This window comes from Haliaeetus albicilla, chromosome 9 (genome assembly GCF_947461875.1).
Source record: "Haliaeetus albicilla chromosome 9, bHalAlb1.1, whole genome shotgun sequence".
NCBI lineage: Eukaryota > Metazoa > Chordata > Aves > Accipitriformes > Accipitridae > Haliaeetus > Haliaeetus albicilla.
Genome location: NC_091491.1, coordinates 14,140,327 through 14,162,727, shown reverse-complemented (window position 1 = coordinate 14,162,727; position 22,401 = coordinate 14,140,327). Strand labels below are relative to the sequence as shown.

The following is a 22,401-nucleotide window of genomic DNA, read 5'->3' as shown; positions in this document are numbered from 1 at the left end:
GCCGTGAGGTGGGAAGCGGAGCCGGGAGGACAAAGGGAGGGGGCTGCTCCCGCCCCCACCGGAGGGCAAAGGGGGGCCGCCCCCGCCCGGCCTCGCCCGGCGGCCCAGCGTGGCCCCCGCCCCGCCGGGGAGGCCCGGGCCGGGGCAGCCCCGCCCACGGCGCGAGGGCCGCTGGGATGGGTAGTCCTCGCCTCCCCCCCCCCCGCGCCACCCCGCGCCGGAGGACTTTCCGTCCCAGCAGCCCCCGCGCTGGCGCCCCGCCCTCTCCTCCCGCCCTCTCCTCCCGCCGCGCCCCCGCCCGCGGCCCGCCGGGCTCTGTAGTCCACGGAGGCGCCCCCGCGGCCGGCCGGCACCGCCCGAAAACTACGCCTCCCGGCAGGCAGCGCGGCGCGGCCTCCCCCGCCGCCCCCGCCGCGCCGTGTTGTTGCGCCCGGCCCGGCCCTCCCCACCCCTCTCTTCTCCTCTCCTCTCCTTTCCCCTCTTCTCCCGGCGACCTCGCCGCCGCGGCCGAGCTCGGGTGTCCCAGGGCAGCCTGGAGCGGCAGCGGCTCCGTGTGCCGGGGCCCGGCCCGGCCCGGCCCGGCATGGCACCGCGCCGCCCTTCGCGCGGGGACCGTTGGCCGTAGAGTGCGGCGGGCTGCCCGGGTAGGTGCGGCGGAGCCCGGGGCCGGGAGGGCCCCCGGGGACTGTGCGGGGAGGGGATCCGCAACAGAGGGGGCCTGAGGGGGCCGTGCGGGGCGGGGGGAACTGTGGAGGGGGCTGGCGTGGGGCGGCTCTGAGGAGGCCATGATGGGGCGGGGGGCCCTGGGGGGGGGTGACTGGGAGGAGGGGGGTGAGGGGTCCCTGAGCGGGGCTGGGGGGGTTTGGGGAGGGCCGTGGGGCCACCGTGACGGGCGAACGCTGAGGGTGCCGTGGTGGGGAGCTCTGGGGTAGAGGGCCCCGGAGAAGGCCGGGCCGGGAGTGCCCGGGGCTGGGCTGAGGGGTCGTGCTGGGTTGGGGCTCTTTTGTTGCTGGGGTGAAGGGGAGCCCTGTGGAGAGGGTTGCTGAGGGGCACAGGGTCTGGGGGCAGAACTGGCGGGGGAACGCCTAGGCGCGGTGTGAGGTTGGGGCTCCCTGAGGAGAAAGAGGTGCACTGGGGAGCTGAGCGTTGCAAGGGGGTGTGCTGGGGAGAATGGGGGCGGAGGGCTACCCTCCGTGAGAGGATTACTGGGGAACAGTAGGAGGAAAGGGCTGTCTGAGGATAACGCTGTGGGCTGTGCTGGGGAAGATGCTGGGAGTGGTGATGAGGGGATAGTGCTTTAGGGACAACTATAATACTGGGGAGTATGCTGAGGTGATGGTGGGGAAAATGGTGCCTGAGGCTTTGTCAGTGTATATCATTAAAGTGAGGTTCCTTGATACATCTGAAAGGCATGTCTGAAAGAATTGAGAAATGGGGTTTGCAAGGAGGGGCTGGCATACTTAGAATGGGCTGGTAGGTTCAAGGAGAACTGCAAATCAAGGAGAAGAAAGATGCAGGTAGCTCTTTTGGGGAATGAGCCAGGCTCTGAGAACCTTGAGTTATTGCTGTTGTGTTCTTGCTTGTTGCAGTTGACCAGTGGATGAGAAAGTATCGCTTTCCTGCTGTGCTACGGCGTCCCAACCCTCCCTGATTTTGCAAAAGTGGATGTCTGACCATCCTGTAGGCATGGCACACTTGAGAGAATTTGCCAGCCAGGTAAGTGGCAATTAAAAATTTGTTTTCAATTCTTGTATCAAGAGCAAACTGCCTTAAGTTTGCTCTTGAAATGAGTTTAAAACAAATCACCAGAAAATCACTTTTTGCCACTCTTTATCTCTCTTGCACATGTCTCAGTTTACTCCTGTTAGCTGATTGATTTGTGTCTTATTCTGTGGTGGCATTGGACTGAGAGTGTTAAGTTGCCAGCGATATAGAAAGGGAATTCTTCACCCAGCGTGGTGCCTTTCTCTGAGGTTAACTTTGCTCTTCTTAGGGAGACGGGAATCATTGGCTCGCTGAGTATTTTGGGGAGGGGAAGTCTAGAAATGGGAACAGAAAAGCTGTGTGCAGACTGTGCCAGACATAACGTACTGAAGTGTTTATAGCAGTAGCCTGAGAAAAACGGTGCTTTTAACCCAAATGCATAAGAGGTAGTGATATTTAATACTGAACGTTTAACTTTTCTGAGAGAGATATCAGCCTCAGTGGATGTGGTTAAATCCTGTTGTGATGACATTTTCGTAAGAGGAATGTGGAAGGATGACGTCATGACTTGGGACTAAAAGCTAAACCACATTGATAGTATTGGCTAGAATCTTCTTTCTTCTGAATTTGGTTGTGGTGTGTGTTTGATTATTGGCAGATGTCAATACTGAATGTAGGTCTTGTTAAACCATGTTTTGTGAGAATTTTTGGCATTTTTCTCTTCTGCTCCTAGGTATGGGGTTATAATATTGAAAGCTTTAGTGGTTTGAGATGATGCTTTCTCCAAGCCTTTTCTGATTTAAAATTGATTTGGAATGCGTCTTAGTTTGCATGCTGTCTTTCACATAAACTGTTTCCTCAAAGTGAGTATGGAATTAAATGCAAATACAGTGCCTGAGTGAGTCATAGTATAGGGAGAGAAATGAAAGGAAAAGGAAAGGATACTGTCTGGTTAGGGCTGAGAACTGAGTTCTGTAGCTACAGAGGAGGTTGCTCTGAAGCTTTTTTATACACAACATTCACTAATGAAGCTTATCAGAGTTCCAGTGGTCTCATCTCTGAATTTATTCTGCAAATGTAAGGCATTCTCAGATTCTGTCATCCCATGACTCTCTGTCTGGTCCTGGAATAGGAAAGCAGTCTGTGTTGTCCATTCCTCAGGGCTCTTCAGAAATCCTTGATGGGACCTCATAATCTATGTAACTGAGGCTTGCAGTAGGAATTGGCTCAGAGTTCTCTTCACCAGAGTTGAGGGAGTGGTGGGAGGTACTGTGAAAATTGAGAGACTAAGACTTGGACTGGGATGTCAGAGGCTTGACTTGTCTTTGATTCCCAGTTCTGTTGCTGATGTGCAGGGTTACCTTAGGCAAATCCCCAGGTTGCTTTACCTCTGTGCCTCCATTTTCCTGCCTCAGCTAGTTGCCTTTCTCTCTTTTCTTGGCTGCTCTTTGCTGTGTACATAGAGAACAGTGGGTCTCCAGTCTTTATTGGGAGCCCTATCTGCTAGATGACGTATTTGTGTCACTGTGTTTAAAGCTCTCTTCTGAGCTCTGTTTCTAGTTTTGTTGTTCCCTATGTGACCTTGAAGAAGCCATTCAAGTTCTCTGGTTAAGTAATGCTTCACTCCCTTGAAGCAAATAATACTATCTGCGGAGCAAGTTGGGAGTTTCAGACAAATTTGTGTATTTCAAAGTGTTGAACACAAACTTCCCTCTTGTCTGTACTCCAGAAGTTCAAAACTGTCTCAGGTTTAGCAGTTGAAAAGAGCCATGTACAAATTTCATATAGACAGGGAAGCTTCCACATTTCCAGATACAAAGCTGATTTCCCCAAAGAGAACATAGTGCCTGCTGCAGATATCTCTGTTGGTGGCCCAGAGGTTAGCGTGTAGCATGCAATGTGGGTAAATGCTGGATGGGAAGTTGGGGAGGAGAGGAGGCAATGAAGGAAAGAAGGTCAGTAGTTGAGGTTTATTAAAACCAACTTCCTCCTTCCACTGCATTTGGCAGAGGAAAATTATGTTTGTTTGTCTGGTTGGAAAGTGCTCTAGTCAGAAATAACACTAAATGCCGCTGTAGTTCCATATAAACCTTTGGAGGCTGCTAAACTCCCAGTCAGCTTCAGCTCTCAAACTACTATGTCCATGACAATCTTTTTCTGTTACAGACTTCTCCCATATAGAACAGTGATTCTGATACTGAAGTGCCCCAGACCAAGGAACTCTCACTTCTAAAGGGTTTAAGTACCTCTCAGTGTTTTATGCGGCAGATGCAGGTGTGACTCTTGCTCATGATGCTCAATATGACTCTTTTGAGAGTGAGATCCAGCCGGACACAGCCCAGAGAAGAGACCTTAAGCTGGTTCAAAGGGTATTTGCTTCTGTTCCCGGTACGCAGCTTATCTTTCCAGGTGGTAGCTACCCTTTCCAGGGTAGCTATTTACCCTTCTTCTGTAGTCTCTCAAAGGCTGTGGATATCACGTCTCTGCAGCTGGAGGTGTCAGAGCTGCCAAACCCATTCTTTCCCCATGAAGCAGCTGGTGTTACTGCCAGGCTTGTCTCATAACACACTGCAATTCTTAATTCCTGATGTCTGCAGTGAGTCGCTCTGTTTTAAAACATGGCATCACCAGTTGTGATGGCAAACACTCCCACACCTGTCATGACAGAGCATCCTTCTTTCCTGTGCTGTGAGATTAGATCCTGGAGGGCAAAAGTGGAGCACATTACTCGTAGATTGTCCTCATCCCTCTCATACTTATTCCCTCCCCTTCCTGCGCATACAACCAAGATAGTGCTTTGTGTGCTCTCCCCCCAAAGCCTGTTCATGCCTGACTGAACCATCTCTAGTGTCTGACTGCTCTCAATGGGGAGAAACAGCATGAGGCTTTTTGCTCCAGAACTGCTGTGTAATTGACATTCAGTCAAGCAAAAAGGTACAGTGAGGTGACTATCCCTTAAAGGCTTTACGCATTGTAGTAGAACAAGGAGCAGCAGCTGGTCAGCTAGCTCTTCAGACTCTGGCCTGGAGCTCCATTTTGCAGCCCTGGTGGGTTCTGTGAATGTGGAAGAAAATGGAAAGATCCCAAGCTGGTGAGCAGTTGCAAAGTTGACAGGTGCTAATAAGCTTCTTTGGGTTATCTGTGGTCACTTATGCAGGTGTAAAGCATTTTATCTGGATTCTCTTACTTTCTACTTTGCAGCCAGGGTGATTATCTGATAATAAGGCTGGCACTGAGATTAATTTGTATTTAGAAAAGGGGTAGATTGTGCTTGTTGGACCCTTCATTGCAGTGCTCTGCAGGTGCAAATCTATTGGAGTAGGGGAGAGTCAGGCTATACAGAACGTGTTCTTCTCCCATGCCCCCCACTTGAGCCCCCCGCCCCGAGCGCAGCAGCATGCTTCTCTTCTGACAGAGCGGTGCATTTGCATAGCTCTCCATTCCTGGCATAACTACATTTGTTCTGCGGTCTGGTGAGTGCCGATGCTTCTATGCCCATCAATCTGAACATTTGCTCATCAGCAGTGAGTTACCATGTGGCAGCTCAAACGGGAACTTTTTTTTAATGGACAAGAGCTTTTGAGCAGATGTCCTGCAGACTAGCATCATTTTATCTATCTTAGTTTGTCATGGGAATTCAGGATTGCTTTCATGAAAATGCCATCTGGCAGTGTCTTCTGTGGTGTCTACAACGGTAGTTCACAAGGTGTTCCACTGGGCAGACATTGACCTGCTTGTATTGGGGATGGGCCTGTTTCCTCCTCCCTGTTTACGGAAAGTGAAGAAGTTCATTAGCCAACTCTGGTACTGCAGCAGGTGTCCAGGAGACTGTAACCATGGCTGGAATGACTCTCTGCCACTTTGCCCCATACTCGCTCACTAGGTTCTGGCTGTTGCTGGGTATGACTTGTGTGATTTTGGAAGCTCTGTCAAGGGATGCATGTTCTGAGGCCCTCTGTAGAGTCATACTCTTGCCCTGTCTCCTGAGAGCTCTGAAGCATTTCCAGGTCAGTTTTGAAGTGACAGGTACTGGGAAGGTAGATCCAGTACCTACAAAGTTCCCTGTTCCAACCTAATGTGATGGGCCTGTCTCTTCTGCCCATCAGAGTTGTATCATTTTCCTGAGTCCCTTGGGCGAAGTTTCCATGTGCTTGTCAGGAAGGTTTGTCTCCTTCACTGCCTTGACCTGAACTGCTTTGTTCCACAGAAAACGGGATAAACCGACATCGAAGTATGGAAGCTTGTTTACAAAGCTGTCCGTGATCACAGAGCCCGATACCTAAAACGGTGATTGTCCCAAAAGCTGCCTGCAGTAGCTGGTGCCCTTATGTTTGATGTCCTGTTCTTGAAGAATCAGTCCTAATTCTTTCATGTGCCAGGCTGAGGAGGGGAGCAGTAACTTACACCTTGCCATTTCTTTTCTCATGGGAAAATTACTTACTCGGGAGGGGAGGAAGGTTTTATTGCAGGGTTGCTTCCTGGCAGGTTTCATGTCGATAGTGTTTCCTTTACCAGCTGAGCCAGGTGCTTCTAGGAGATGATCCTCTTTCTCTCCCTTCTCCCTGATGTGTGGGAGCGGCTGATACGGTGAGTGGCATTTTTACGGTGCAGTAGGTGACTGTGCAAGGTAACATCTGGGCCACCTTGCTGCCCCTTCCTGTAGGTTGGTCAAGAGGTGGAAACGGCTCCTGGCCTCTTGTGAGCCTGGACTAGCCAGACTGTTCTCCCTGTGCTGCAGTCATCATTCTCATGTTGTCTTCTGGCATTTTTCAAGCTCAAAACCTCTTTCTTTCCCCCGCCTCACTCTCTCCAGTCCCTGTTATGTATTTCCAGTTCCTTTCATCTCTGCATATCCCCTCCAGTCTGTTTCCAGTGCACTTGTTCAAAGTACAGCCTGTTTGGGTGTTGCCATGGATGCACAAGGATATTTGGTTATCCTTCTGTGTCTTGGACTGGAATGCACATGGAAATCCTGTTGAGCGAGCTGACTGTAAAGCTTACTCTGGGCCTGGCTTACTCCATATAGAGATGCACTGGGCGCAGAAGGCAAACAACCTGTAATGACTGGCTGGCTTAATCATTAAGGAGCACCTAGGGCTGCTCAGTGATGGCCTGCTGCTAGATCCTGGTGTTGGACGGAAAAATGCAGCTGCCCTGTTCTGAGATAAAATCTCTACCAGCTCAAGTCCCTTGCAAGGTAGCGGTCCCTCTGGGTGACATTTTGGAGGTGAGACTGAGAAGTTCTGGGTGTGGAAAACTCACTGTAACAGCTTGGCTGCTTCCTGTAGGTCAGGCCATATTTTCCAGATTTTTTTTTTTTTAAAACTAGACTTATTTTTTAAAAAATGCAGAAAAAATAATCACAATGAGCCTTTTAGTAGCATGAAACAGAACAGGACTTCCTGGTCTGCAGCTGGACAGAATGAAATAGCATCAGAAAATGATTCTGATTTCTTCCCTTTCTTGTCCGTATTCATCTTAATAAAGAGTTAACTTTTGAAGCTGCTGTTAAAGAGTCAGTATTTCTCTGATGATCCTGTTGGTAGCTTCCCAGTTGATGTGCTTTTCTAATGAGGGAAATGCTTTTGCATCTGGGTGTGCCAGCCAGAGGAGAGGCTGTTCCAGAAAAGCAGGTCTGCTGATGGAGTGTCCATTCAGCTCTCTCGTCTCCTCTGGGATAGGCAGGTGTCTGGCCTACTTGCTGCTGACCTTCCAAAAGACATGAGGCTCCCTCTGCAAACATCTGAAGAGAGCGGGGCTGAGTGCTGCTTGGAACTCAGGCTGTAGCAGAGAAGACAGCTAATGTGAACTGGTACTTATATTACTGGAGTATTTCACCCTCTAAACAAGTAGGGAAGGGTGCAAATCTTTCAAATCTTGCCAAGCTCTGAATGCAGGAAGGCAGTCTAGGGAAACATCCTTGTGAACTTCTTATGGCCTCTTGCTTGTGCCCATTTTCTCATCTGGATCTTCAAAAGCTGGCTGGTTCTGGTATGCCTTGCCTGTCTCTATTCAAGTGTGAACAAGTGCTTGCTCATGGAGCTGCTTTGGCACCAATTTAGTGCCTGCAGTTGAACAGTCCTGTCCCAAAGGTGCTGACACCTTCTGTAGAGATACTTGCTGACATTGTCCTTCCGGGCTTCTGTCCCCTTCTTCCCCCACTATGGTCTGCAGGGGCAGAAAGCCCATGTAAAAGGTTTCTTCAGTTCTTCTAATCTTAGATATATTCTGTGTTAAGCTTCTCAGCATGTGGAGATCTTTTAGGATATGTGAGTTTCAGGTGAATTAAACAACACAGTAGATGCATAGATAGGGAGATGAGCTGTATGGGTATGCATGGTGCTCTGCAGGCTGCCGTGGGACTTGATGGATGTTTCCCATCTCTGCTTTCTGGTTTAGCACTCCAGGGTGGATCCTGAGGAGCTGTTCACCAAGCTGGAGCGGATCGGCAAAGGATCGTTTGGTGAAGTCTATAAAGGGATTGACAACCGCACCAAGGAGGTGGTTGCTATCAAGATCATTGATCTGGAGGAGGCTGAGGATGAAATTGAGGACATCCAGCAGGAGATTACAGTGCTCAGCCAGTGTGATAGTCCCTACATCACCCGGTACTATGGCTCCTACTTGAAGGTAGGACAAAGCCATGGTAATTCTCTTGCCAGAAGTTTGGGAGTGGGGTGGGCTTCTCTATGGGTGCTGCAGCTGATGGTGGTATACAGCACCAAAAGGTGCCCCATCTGTGAGTGTCTGTGGCAGCAGGAACAGCAATGGCTCTGCTCACTGCGTTTATGTGGTCTTAATAGGAAGCTGGGCTTTAAGACACTTGCAAAGCACATGGAAATGAGGTGCCTGGTATAGTGTGGTCCCAAGAGCAGGGCACTTCACTGGAGAGAAAATTATTTGTTGAAGAGGCTGACCTCTCCCTGGTTTGACCATTCTTGAAAGGAAGTTTGTGGAGTACTTTTCCAAAATACCACAGTTTTAGGGTACTACCACTGGGGCCTTTATGCCTCTGGAAAGAAGAGGAGTTTGAAACTGTACTTTGTGATCTTGTGATCATAATTTCATCAGAAATGGTGAAAAGAACAGGAACTGAGTCTTTGGAGGAGTGCTGATTCCACTTCCATTGAGAAGAGGTTTAGGAATCCCCAATGGAAGCTACTAGTGGTCATGACCAGAAGTGGCCTCTGCATGCCGGCTGCTGGAGGTATATGTAACACTGGGTCTGTAGTAAATAGTTCCTGAGCTCTTTGGATCCTGATTATTCCTTGTGTATTTTTCCAAAGGCTGTAATGCATTTTCTCAGCCTTCTACTGAAAACACCAAGCAAGCTCTAGTTTCGTGGATCTGCTGCTTATCTCCTACCAGGACCCTGTGAACCTGTCTGGAATTCTCTTCTCTGAGGAGTAAGAGTGTCTTGCTGATTGTACCCTTCAAGCTGGCAGTCCTGTTAATGAGATCAAAGGCTGCAAAGCTCCCCTGTCATTGTCAAGAGGGAGATGTGCTAGATCTGTTGCAGCAATGTTAAATGGCTCCAACTTGAAAATATGCTTATCTCTGTGGGCTGTGTAGTCTGGTGCCTGCAGGGCCACTAAGCTTGCTCAGATAAAACTGCAGACCGAGAGAAAGAAATGTACTGGGGGCAGGTCCACTGCTATAATGCTGTGTCAGCAGGAAAGAGGGATTTGGGAGCTCCCTTCTTAAGCCTCTGAAAGCTGTGGTGTGCAGCATCTCTTAGACTGTGTACAGGACGACTCATGTGTCTTGTTGCCTCTGGGGTGTTTCACTTTTCTGCCTGCTTTTTTTACTGTCTTTCCTTTTGATTTGTGCTCTTGCTTGCAGGGCACTAAGCTGTGGATAATCATGGAGTACCTAGGAGGAGGTTCAGCCCTGGATTTGGTAAGTATGTGGTAAGCTCTGGACCATGACAAACATTGGCTGGAGCCTTAGTTTGTGAAGTGCCCATAAGCTGGACACTCACTTGGCATACACCATCTTTTTGACAGCCCTGTGCCTGAAGGGTAGGCAGTGCAGAACAGACATGCTGGTTATGCATATCCCAGGACAGAGGAAATGTTTGCACGGAGCTCAGCTGTCAAAGCACTGTTCTCCAGCGTGCTCTGCTGCTTTACAGTGGGAAGAGCCAGCAAACTGAAATGTGACAGCAGCCAGTGGTTTTTGAGCAGTGTAAATCCATACTTCATCTAATAAGAGTTCATGGTATTGTTCAGTGCTTGCATAGCATTAAGCTCAGCAGGGACCTGGTCTATGAGCAGGATTCCCAGGTGTTTGATAATACAAATTACATCTAACAAGTTACCCCAGATTTTAAGGGAATACAAATGCAGAATAAACGCATGGGCAAAGTTCTGCCATGCTGTATTCTGTCACAGGATTTTGCTTTTCTCCTTAGGACAATAAAGCCTGTTTTTCCAGAGCAGTAACTAAGGTCATGTAGTGAAAACTGCTGAGCCTGCACTGACTTGGGGGAAGGGTGTAGCGGAGGGGCTGTCATCAGCAGAAGTCATCTTAGTGTCAGAACCTCAATTATTGCACTGAGAAGGTAGGACTTGTTTAGAGGAGAACTGATGGAAAGGAGAAGAGCTTTGATACAAAACTACATAGCCAGAGGGCAGAAGTTGTCTCCAGGCTGTTGCAGTAGCTGAAATTCAGTTCTTGCATGCTAGCAGAGAGACTTGAACAAGAGAAGCTGTTAAGATGTTCTGTTCACCAATGTATTTCCAGGCCAAAGCGAGAGATGAGCATCCTGCTGTTTGTCTGGGAAGCCTTTAATAGACTAACAGAAAATCCCCCAAAGATTTTCCATTTAATGTTGCCAGGTGCAAAGTCCAGCATTCTGCTTGCAGGACGTGCACCAGGCATGCAGTAGGTGTTTCCTGCTGAATATGACCTGCTTGGCCAAGGTTTCCAAGTAACAAACTGAAAGGCTGGAAAATCCAAAGCATCAGTCACCCTCCTTTAAGTCATCTTTTGCCCTTTATCAGCTGAAGCCGGGACCCCTCGAGGAGACTTATATAGCTACTATCCTAAGAGAAATCCTAAAGGGTTTGGATTATCTACACTCTGAGAGGAAGATCCACAGAGACATCAAAGGTAAGAGGGGAGAGCTCAGCTCTCTTTCTTGTAAGGGATGTTATTAACGTAAGATTTAGAAGTATTATACAGTAATAATCTGAGAAGTTTCAAAGACTGTTTCTCAGTGCTGCTTTTCCTGTTGGATTGCTTGTTTCTGAATCTGGTGCTTATCATTTTATTGCAAGTCATGTTTTTCATGTCTTTAGGGTTTAGAGTAACAGTAAGGATCTGTAGCTCTTCTCTGGCATTTGTAGTTTGGACAGGCAGGGGGCTAAAGCAAAGGAGTCAATGGAAGGCATGCTCAAATATTAGCCGACTCTCAGTTATGTCTGGACATTTGCTTTACTGCTGGACCCCAAGGCGTGTGTATGCTGGTTATCATGGTTATAACTTATTGTGAAGGTGAGCTGTCCTCATGCAGGGTTCACAGCCCTAGAAAATCAGGGCAGCTTGTGTCAGCTTATCCTGTTACTGATTTTTATAGTCATTGGCCTTATGCAGTGTAGAGAGACCTGGCATCTGCCTCCCGACAAGCAGTCTCACACTGAGCACAGAGCATCAAAGGACAGCAGGAGGGTGAGAGGACAGTGCTGTGGAGACGTGGCCAGTGTTGGATGCTAACTGCTCTGACCCTCTGCAGGAGGGGATGTGAGCAAGCAGAGCAGAGAAACCTCATGCAGGGAGATACACAACAGAATCTTTTCTACATATGGGAGACTACACATTTCTAGTGCTGCAAGCTGTGCAGGACTGTTGGCCACCAGCAGACTTGGGAGATGCTGAAAGTTTGTAGGTAGAGTCTCTCTCAGAATGAAAAGTCCTACAAAAAAACCCCCATGGCCCAAAACGTGAGCAATGTTGCTCTTAAGCTGAGTGAGTGGGAAGCAGTACAAGACCAGGATTTGTGAGCTCTTTAGAAGGATCTGCTATTTAACCTGTGCTGAATGCTACTCTGAAAAAAAATCAAGACCATTTGAGGTATCTTGGGCCATGTTGCCCTCTCTTCTTTGTGTGGCCAGGAATCGCATGTAGTTGATTGTGTGGCCCTTCACATCTACTCCTTGCTGCTCCCCTAGAAATATTCCCCTTCGGATCCAGCCAAGTGGAGGAACTTGTTCCGTGTTACCCAGCAGAGGTCAGAGCATGAGAATGAGTCTGAGGCTGGAAATCCAAGCTGAGCATTTTCACTGGGGCAAAGGAGGATGTCACAGGAGGTCTATTCTCAGTATTCAGTTCTGTGTGTGCTGGAGATGATTCAGAAACCAGTGGACTTAATGCTTATTTGTGTGAACAGCTGCCAATGTGCTGCTTTCGGAACAAGGAGATGTGAAACTGGCTGACTTTGGGGTGGCTGGACAGTTGACAGACACACAAATCAAGAGAAACACCTTTGTCGGGACTCCGTTCTGGATGGCACCAGAGGTCATCAAACAGTCTGCTTATGACTTCAAGGTGAGCTGGGAGCAAGAGGATCGCTACTTGGTGCTACTATATATGAGGTGGTGCTAGGGTTAATACAGGGATTGGAAGTGCTGCTTATTGCAAGAATGATACTTTGCTGTTATGGTTCAGGGTCTGTTGGAGAAGTTTGTCTATTAGACATGAAACACCCTATCTGATTTTATGTGATCAGCCCTTTGGCTGTGCTAAAGTTGCATGCTTCCATGTTGCAGAATTGCTCGTTGCTGTTCCGTGCTGTCACTGTTCTTGCTCTTCTTTCAGGCAGACATCTGGTCCCTTGGAATTACAGCCATTGAACTAGCAAAGGGAGAGCCTCCAAATTCTGACTTGCATCCTATGAGGGTTCTCTTCCTGATCCCCAAAAATAACCCTCCAACACTTGAGGGTCACCACAGCAAGCCCTTCAAGGAATTTGTGGAAGCCTGCCTCAATAAGGATCCTAGATTTGTGAGTATTGCTGTCCACCTGTGAATTTGGGTAAAGTATTGCAGAGGTCAAAGATTTATTTAGCAGGAAGACCTTTTGGTGCAAGGCTCCTGGAGAGGAAGAAGTACTGAGCTTGCCAAATGGACGGGCAAGCCTGGCAAGAATTGAAGTCCATGCACTTGTGTGTTTAGTGTATGGAGATGGTTAGATGTAGCATGCTTTCCTTATTTGCTCCAGAGGCCAACGGCTAAAGAATTGCTAAAGCACAAGTTCATCACACGCTACACCAAGAAAACCTCATTCCTAATGGAGCTGATAGATCGATTCAAGCGCTGGAAGTCGGAGGGCCATGGAGAAGATTCCAGTTCTGGTGATTCTGATATGTACGTACATGTTCTGCATGGAGGGGTGCCTCTGCTGTACCCTGCATGCCCTGGGGTGGCCTACTGCAAACAGCTCAGGTCTTTTCCCCACCTTGATTGGAGATCTTAAAGTAGCTCAGGGAGACCTGTGAGCACCTGTTTGTGGGAGCAGGTGACTGCTGCCTGAAGAAACAGGCTGTTACCTCCTGTTCAGTGGGACCTGGTACTCTATTCTAGTCTTACCCTGTGGAGCCTCTTTGAGTGTAAGGAATCAGAAGTACTAACAAGAAATGTCTAGTCTGTGTGTAACTAGTAAAACAAGGCTCTTGTTGCCTTTATTTTATGCACATTCAGTTAAATGCAAGAACTACAGGCTTCAGAAACTGTGGCAACAGCTGTGTATGTGTGTTTGTGTATTCATGAGTAGAGAGCTTTGGTACTGATGTGGAGGATAATGAGGCTATGAGCCTTGGGTGAGGAAAGAGCGCTTTGTTGCCAGGCTGGTGTCACAGAGCTTCTCTTCACCTGTAGTGGCAGCGACTCAAGTGACCAATGATTCTGGGAGGTTGGCTTGCAATATCTAAGCCTGGCCCCTCAAATTGTGCACTTGGATTGTCTTCAAAGTCTCCTAAATTTAACTAGCACTTGAAACTGTCTTCAAGCTGGCTAGAGCAGAAAGGTGGTTGTGGTGATTTGGAAACGTGATGTAGTACTTGGCTCAGATCTCTGTTGTGCTGTATATGGGCTGTAGAGACTGAAGCGGTTTCTCTTTAGGATTTTTGCTGGGATAGGGAAATGCCTGTGCCCCCTGTGGTGATACGACAATCAGATGGGGGAGAGCTTGTGACTATGGGAATGCATGGGTAAACTCCCAGTGTATGGAGCTGAGGCTTTGTCTTGACCTTCCCCTTTTCATTTGCAGTGATGGAGACACAGAGGATGGAGACCAGGGTCCAATCTGGACATTCCCACCAACTATTCGCCCCAACTCCTTGAGCAAGCTGCACAAAGGAATGGCTCTTCATGGTTCCCAGAAGGTCTGTTTGCTATCTGTTCTTTCAGAGGTGGACTGAACTAACACAAGTGAGGGTCTTGGGGAAGCTACCAGTCACTCATGTTCTGTCTAAAAATTTACTTCAGTCTAGTATCAAGGGTTAGTGCCCCAGAGTTGCCTCTTCCGCATCATCAGGGTTCTGCAATCTGTGGCTTTTGAGAGACCTGGTGAGGGGACTGCCATCAAAGTGCTGTGAATTTACCAAAGGCTTAGTAGTTTATGTGCCCTGGGAGCCTTTGCCTATGCTTATAACTTCTTTCCATGTTGCTTTCTAGCCAACTGAGCCCATCAAGAGGCAGCCACGGTCACAATGTCTCTCCACACTTGTTCACCCAGTTTTTGGGGAGGTGAGTAGAACCTTCTTGGTGTCTGTGGTGGCTGGAGATGAAGTGGAAAGCGAGTATGTCCCTGGAGTGTCCTCTCCAATACACTTGTGTTCCTAGAAGCATAGCATTACTATGTTGTCTTCTGGTGAGGATAAGGTAGAGGAGTACCTGCTTCTTATCCGTGTCTTAGGCTTGCTAATGCCTGGGTAACTCTGGAGTCTGATGTCCCTGGCCACCGTGGCTGAAGTTCAGCTCCTTTTAGGGCAGGCAGGTATTTGAGCTTGCATGTTGCTGTGCATGTTCCCTGCCCTCATGCTATATGCCGCTGTCCACAGCGGAGTCACCAAGGGAAATGTGGGTGGATTAGAGCATGAACTGGTTTTGCCAGTTACTAGGCTGCCTTCTTGATTTATACACGCCTGCTATTGCTAGCATGCCGAGGCCAAGGAGTTACCACCATATGGCCTGTGGAAGGTAGACAGAGAAAATGCGTTTGGAAAATCCACCCTGTTTCCCTGCCTTGTGTTCTGGGTGGGGATGCAGAGTTGAATTAAAAACTACCATTAATGATGGGATAGTGTCTGTATCAACGGAGACCTGAATTGTCTTTCCAGCTCGGTGATGTTTTAAGGGAGGAGAAGAGGATGATAATCATAAGGGGGCTGCTGGCTAGGTTCTTCAGTTGCTGTTTCCAGCAGGAGTATAGGAAAGGTGGTTCTGCTTCAGAAGAAGTCACTTAGACACTGCATGGCAGGGTTCTTTTCTTGGGTTGCTGGGTCACAGAGACCGTTTCTCTCATCCTGATGACTTGCTGTTTTCTGGATCTTGATGTTGTTCCAGGGGTGGCCCAGCAGAGAGCTGTGCTTTTTCAGGGATAGTCTCTGGGCTTAAATCTCTTTTCTCGGGTCTAGTGCTGTGTGGAAAGAGGGTTTGCTGCAGGGCAGGAAGTGGAAGTCATTCTGAAAAGCAGGCTCTTGAGACAGCACCGCTTTGGAAATTGAGATGTTTAGCTAACCGGCTTCTTCTGTACTCCACTGGGCTTGACTTTCCAGAGGTCAGAGCATGATGCAGAGGGTCTGGGTCTTGTAGGCCTAGACCCATGAGAGAAAAATGGATAAAAATAATGTTGGTTTCTGATGCAGGCAGTTTGTCTGTGCAGCATAATCACTGACATCTGGTTCTCAGCCCTTTCTGTTTAGGGGCCTTCTGGGGGAGGGGGTGGTCAGAGCTGTGGGTTCTCCAAACCAATGGGTACATCTTCGTGCTTCTCCTTACCAACATTGCTGCACCAGTTCCAGGCAGAAAGTGGCTTCCTGGATTTTTCATTTCTGCTAGTTTGACTCCCTTGCCCCAGATTTGCTGATCCTCCTTTCCTTTGCTTAGACTTCCCTGCTGGCTCTGCCCATCCCACTCAGCAAAATCAGGTGCAGGAAAGGTTCTGGGCAGTCTCTGAAATAACCTGGCTTCTGTGTGCAGTAGTAGGGGGCTGGAAGAAAACTTTTCTCCAAGTAGGAAATCTGCTTCACTGCTGGTTGCACGCGTTGTTCTTTTCAGTTCTAGTTTCCTACCAACAGCAGACTTTCTCCTTCTCACCATTGTATTATTGCCTCTTAGACCTGCTAGGTTTTGATCATCTCTTTCCATAAAAGGGCTGAAGCTGGGCTTTGTGAATTGAAATCTTACTGAGATGCTGTTCATAATCTTTTATATGTCTTCCCTGCCTGTGTATTATTGGATGTTAATATTGAAAATGACCCATGCTGGGTCATTAACACAGATGTGGGCAACTGCAGATCTGGAAACCTGTCTGCCCTTTCTGGGGCAGGGAGGAAAGGTAAGGTATTTGGGGCTGGAGGACTAAGCGGTAAAATAAAAGCCAACCTGTAAGCCTTTGCGTGGTACAGCTCTCTAACCCCCTGCTAACCTACAGAAAACTCTTCTGCAGTGGAAAGTGGCAGGGTAACACAGACTGCTCACATCACAGGCTGCTGGGCAAGCTAAAGGTCAGTGGCTTGGCATCAAAGGCTGATGATAAACTGGCAACTTACCTGCAGGACAGACCTTGTGTCTCATTTTGCTCTGAGGCAGGCAGTCTTTGATCAGGTAGACGTTAAATCAAATCCTTGGCTTTAGCATCACAACTATTTTTGGCCTAAGAAGTCTGTATCCTTGATGTGTAATGGAGTTGCCCTCTGTGCCCCCTGCCACTTCTGAATGAGCAGAGGCATGTGTGAGTTGCTGTCACAGCTGAGGCTTTGTGTTAGTGAGCAATTACCCCACTGAAGAGGCAGCAGCTCTTTTTGGCTAGGAACCATTTTGTTTCCAGTGGGGGACTTAGAGCACTGGGATGGCTGCAGCTGGGGATTAGCATTCATATTGTCCTGCTTTCTGGACCATGGAGAAAAGGTGAGCTCCAACAACAGGAAAGGCTGATCCTAGAATTGCAGGCAAAGAACTGTGAGGCTTATGTAAAGCCCTTTAATCAGCGTAGTCTAACGGGAGCTTAATTGAACTGGACAGTGGTTAGCTGGCAGACATTGCGTGTTCAACAAAAGGTTTTGATTTTTGTTCAGCTCACTGTGTAATGACACGCACTAGGGAAGGGCCTGCCGCATGAGCTGCTTGTGAGAAGGAGGTGGGAAAATGCTGCAGAGGATGCAACTGTGGGTTTTCCGACGACAGACTCCTTCAGGCCTCAGCATCAGTGACCTGTAAGGAGTTTCTTAAGGACAGAGGTGTAGCTATTTCAAATTAACAACTGGAACCATGTGCAAGTAGACTTGTGGCTGGTGAGGCCTAGTCAGAGTGCGCTAACCGTGATGGATGTGAACTGAGGCTTTTCATCTAGGGCAGATGCTGCACATGGAGGTCTTGGTGCGTGGGCTTCATTCCCCTGCTCCCCTGGGGAAAGCTCGCTCTTGGGGAGGAGTGTTGGAGACCAAGTGGCTCAGGATCCATAGCGTGGTAGTAGTCTGCCTTGCCCTCCCAATCACTAGAAGCTACTCAAGACTTTTTTGTGGTTATTAAAAGTGGTGGTGACTAACTCCGGGTGTTACGATATTTTTCTTGCCCTACCTGTCTGCAAGCCTTTGTGTGCCTCTGGGTGCTAAGCTGTTGTTAGCAGCAAGGGTGACTGTACTGGTTCAGATACCACTGGAGTTCCTTGTTCTGTTACTGCTTATGGGTTTTCAGGGCTGTCGATCCATTTCTAATATCATTTAGTTTGTTTAGGAGTACATCAGGGCCTGTTTGTTAAGGACTTCAATTGCTATCAGAACCTGGAGGAAAGTTGACACAGACAACTGACATTGGACTTCTGTCTTCCTGACCTATGAAAAGAGCCCTTTTTCATTTTTTTAAGAATGTTTGCCCTCCTGCACCCTTGTGGAGTCATACTAAAAGGGAAAGGGACTTAATGTCTGTACTGCACTGCTTGACCAGTGCTTTCTGCAATGAGATAAGGAACTAATGTGCTGTTTCTGGGTTGCAGCTTAAAGATAAGCACAAGCAGACTGGAGGCAATGTGGGAGCTATGGAGGAGCTGGAGAATGCCTTTAGCTTGGCTGAGGAGTCCTGCCCAGGCATCTCTGACAAACTGATAGCACACATGGTAGAGCGGGTACAAAGGTGAGTGTCCTCTAGAGCGTGAGCTGGGCTGGAGCTGGCAGTGAACTGAACCATTGTTATACTCCATCGCTATGGTAAAGGTTGGTGCTGAGCAGTCAAGATACCCAACAAGTGAATATTGATGACAGCTGACCTGATAGTCCCTTAAGTCATTTCTTTTAACTTGCTTTTCATTTAATGGAAGTGGTTCTTCCTGCCTCAGAAGTCCTTTCTCACACTGAAAAAGTTTCTGTAGTGTAGATGAATGTTGCAGAGCATGGAAAGATGCTGCTATTCACCTTCATCTTGCTTAGATATATATAGATATATGATGTCCTGCTGGTCCCATTACCCAGGTAGCGAGGACTATGCAAAATGTCATCGGGATTGCTTCTGGAATAGTGAGTATCTGTTTCATCGCAAGGAATGTGCTTTACAGCACTACCCGCAGCCAGTCACTCTGCTTGCCCAGCTTCAGGCAGCAGGAAAGTGTATTTTTCCTGAAGTCTCGTAGAATTAAGTTCTTTGCTGCTCAGCAGGTGCTGCGTCAAATTTGCCTCCACTACTGGCGCCAAGTTCAGTCACATCCATGTGTTGCAGGCAACAGTGTCAGATCCTGATCACAGGTTTATCAGGCTTTATTTAACATTAATTTTGCTTTTCTCCCTTTCACAGCAGGCTGTCCTAAATCTCGCCCTTTCCTCACCAGCTGAGTAACGTTAACATTTGGCCCCTCACTGGTTAGAAGGCTGGAAGTATTTTGCTATACATGTGACCAAAGGAGCCATTCTGTGCTCAGGTTTACAGTCTTTACACCCTTGAACTTGGGCTTTCTAAGCATTTATTTCTGATGGGTATAAGCTGTCATAGTTTGCGCCTTGTAGCTCAAGTATCCATTGGATGCTGTCAAAGAAAAGCCTTAGATATTAAGGACTGAAAATACTGGCCATCCTTGAGGGCTTCTGTTACTAAGTCATTCAAGCTTTCAAGCAAATATGCTATCGGCCTGTTTGTTTAGATTCCCACATCTAATCATCACTTAAAGCCAGAAAGAGAATACTCTTATCTCTTCTGGCTGACCCACAGAGGTGACAGAAAGTGTCCTGGTGACGCCTGCAAAAACTTTAGCCTCTAGCTAAGCAGGAGGTACTCGCAGCTGGGTGACATCAGGGCAGCTGTTTCAGTGTCATTCACTTCTGTTGGCCTAGAAGTGGCACTACTGGATGGTGCAAGATGCTGGCGTTTTTTTGGAGGTTTGCAAAACCTCACAGACCCTGGTTGGTTTCTTACTGTAAAACACTAATGCTCAAAATTTCTTACTAGCCTAAAATTGAATCTTAAAAGCCTAAAAAAAGTGCCACCTTGTTTTTTTTGTTAAATTGCTGTTTTTTTCTTTCAAGACTTCTTTATCTAGAAAACTGACAGTGGCAATGGGGGTGGGGACAAACACATCCACACTTACTTACCTCTTCATCCACAGACAGGCTGCCTGGTGCAGTGTATGTGGGCTGTCTTCCAGGTGAAGGCTTGAAAGGGATAGTAGTGACCAGTTTTACCCGTTACTCTTTCTTGCAGGTTTTCACACAGTCGGAACCACCTGACCTCTGCCCGCTGACGCCGACATTCCCTGCTGCTGTTTTGAGGGGGGAAGGATTTTTTCCAGCTTCATACGAACTACATCTCTAATCCAGACTACCATCTGCTGTTGGATGTAACATTGTGTTACGGACTCCGGGACATTTCAGAGCCTCCATATTACACCTGTTTCCATGATAACCCAGGGTGGGGTTTGCAATGCAAGTACAATTTAGACCTTTTGCAGAACCCGAGATGGGTGGTCTAATTGTTTTTACAATGTAATCAATGCAGTTTTTAATTGTTTCCCTATGGATGTATCCATTTTGGCTTGGTTTGATTCACAGCTTGGTACTGGTAAATGCCTGGCTACTGGAAAAGAGGGAGATTCTCTTCCATTGAGATATGTTTCAAAGGTGAGCCTGATGGGTCTAGCCTCCTGCCCTTCCTAAAGAAGTGTTTGTGAGCAGTAAGTAACGTGTGAGTGCAGGTATGTTTGCAAGCTCTCCATGCATTACGGCCTCTGGGAAAGTGAGAGCAGGTCTCTGGTTGTTCTGGAGGATTGCTTCAACTCCTTCACACACTAGTAATGAAAAGCTTTTCAGTATAGCAGCAGCTGAGCGAGTAAACTGCTGCTCTTTCCCAGCTTGTCATTTCACAGGAGGATGGGTTTGCTGACTGTACTTGTTTTTTGGCTCTGGGACATCAGTTTGTATTAGGCCTTGGTTCATCTAATTCAGGCAACAGCCTTGGGTCTCGAGGGACTGGAAGGCAAAGTGGTTACATTTGGTTTGGGAGCTGGTGGAGTTCCTTTCTGTGGTACTTTCTGCAACTGAAGCAACTAGATACACAGGTTTGGCAGTCCTAGTCTCTGAGCCAAGCAAAGCAGACACTTACTGTGTGTGCCCAAATGTTGCAGAAGGATTAAAAAAAGGCAGTGGGGGGAACACAACAGCCAAAGGCGCTGACGGGGCTTCAGTGCAAAAGGCAGACTGATGTTGTGCAGCAGTTCTTGAGGCAAGAAACCTGTCGCCTACAGAAAGGTATAAGTTGGATGACTAGCAGCAATGGTAGCTGTGTGGTGTTGTGGCTGGGGGTTTGCAAAAGCTGCTCTAGGCCTCCATCCCCTTCTTCTCAACTTTCCCTTTCTGGCTCTTCTTTCAGCCTGGAATCTCAACTCACTGAAGCCAGGGCTCTGCTCTAATTGATGAGCTGTGGTGGTGTTTGCTAGTAGAGAAATTAAAGCATCTACTGCCATAGTGGCTGCGTAAGGTATTCCAGTGGAGCTGTCCCCAACTAACTTTGCTTTCTGTATAATACTAGTTTATAAAGCAAATCTTTAATTCAGGTAAATGCACAGATCTTAAATCTATACTTTAAAGGTCTACAAAAATAGACTTAGGAAAATAACTTCTGGATAGCTAGCTGCTTAGAGATTGGCTCTCTAACTGTAAAGATATTCCCATTAAGTCAGCAAGACCTTTGCTATCCAGATCTTTCTGTCTGGGTGTTTGTGTGTGAATGATGTGACTCACCCCAAAGCCACTGAGAACAAAAGCTGTAGCTGTTCAGCATTTTTTTTTTTTTTTTTTAAGATAGGCCACTTACTTAGTAGCAAGGCTTGATTTTTGGTACTTTGATTCAGACCTGCAGATTGTAAGTGCTGGGCTAAAAGTAGCTCAAAAGGACCATACATTCCCTCCTCCTGGTGTGCAGTGTTCACTGTAGCTTATGACTATCCTTTACTCTTCCTCTCTGATGGATAAATACAAGCTCAGCAAACACTATGAACTTGTCCGGTAGAGAAGAGGTGCTGCTGTTTGATCTTGCTGGAGATCTGCTGCAGAGTGGCATTTATCTATGGTGAAAGCCGTCTCGGAGCCTGCATTTATGAAGAACAAACCCATTTTTTTTCCTCAGGAGAAGTGAGTTAACATATAGACAGGAAACTTACTGAGGTGGAAGGCAGAGGCTGCAGTCCAGCAGAAAGGCAGCTGAAGGGCTCCTGCTGCTTCTAAAGTTGCTGTTCATGACAGTAGCAAATCGTGTCAATAAGGTACCCTGTGTTATTACTCACATGCACTGCAGTGTAATGAGTAAACTTTTTAAAGAAAACAATCCCCACAAACTTTGTCCAGTATTCAAAGAAACAATGGTTTTAGTTTTTAAAAACATTGAAAGGGATCTGCCACTTTCAATAAAGTAACAAAACAAATGAGGCTGGTGTAACTTTGTATTATTAGGGAAAAACTATTTGTTCAAACTGCTTTTCTCTGCATTCTCCTTAGTCTTCCCCTGCGTCTTCCTGCCTCACGTACATCTTCCCCTGCATCTTCCTGCCTCACGTACAGTTAACAGCGACCTGTGAGCCAGACCCAGTGTTAACTACTTTTGGTGCACAGAGGGAATACAGTGAAAGGCATGTTACGTTACTCCTTTAGCTGTTGCACACCAGCGTTAAGGGAAGCACAAACTGTTCGCAAAAGGGTAGCTGTGCTCCGGAGAATGCTTCAGTGTGGTTTCTGCTGGAGTCTGTTTATTGATCTGGTGACAGGACTGTGGTGATGGTGCAGCCTTTCTCATCTGCAGCTGAAGTGGGGAAAGGGTAGTTTTAGTGCAGCACTTTGGGGATGAGCATGCAGAGATACACAGATGGGTACAGCTTGTATTTTGTGGGGGTGACTGAAAGTCTGCCTTCTAAAATGAAAGCTCTGACAATTAATGTTCCCCCAACTGTCAGACTCGCTAAACCTTTACAATGAAGTACTTACTTACTTAACTTCACTGCATG

At 47.6% G+C, this 22,401-nt stretch overlaps 1 protein-coding gene across 1 annotated transcript; it reads left to right on the top strand.

The window, feature by feature from the left end:
• Window positions 1-426: 426 nt before the first annotated feature.
• On the top strand, window positions 427-21,828 carry STK25 (serine/threonine kinase 25). Its single transcript, XM_069791704.1, has 12 exons — window positions 427-644; window positions 1,590-1,716; window positions 8,104-8,334; window positions 9,547-9,603; window positions 10,710-10,818; window positions 12,095-12,252; window positions 12,523-12,708; window positions 12,925-13,070; window positions 13,972-14,086; window positions 14,379-14,450; window positions 17,920-18,056; window positions 19,611-21,828. Exons 2-12 carry the CDS (start codon window positions 1,666-1,668, stop codon window positions 19,648-19,650), a joined length of 1,302 nt encoding a protein of 433 aa, XP_069647805.1. The 5' UTR covers window positions 427-644; window positions 1,590-1,665; the 3' UTR covers window positions 19,651-21,828.
• Window positions 21,829-22,401: the final 573 nt, after the last annotated feature.

Coding starts and splice junctions, on each gene's coding strand:
- STK25 (XM_069791704.1), top strand. CDS start 1,666: ATGTCTGACCATCCTGTAGGCATGGCACACTTGAGAGAATTTGCCAGC. Junction 1,717..8,103: donor TGAGAGAATTTGCCAGCCAG/GTAAGTGGCAAT, acceptor TTTCTGGTTTAG/CACTCCAGGGTGGATCCTGA. Junction 10,819..12,094: donor GATCCACAGAGACATCAAAG/GTAAGAGGGGAG, acceptor TTGTGTGAACAG/CTGCCAATGTGCTGCTTTCG.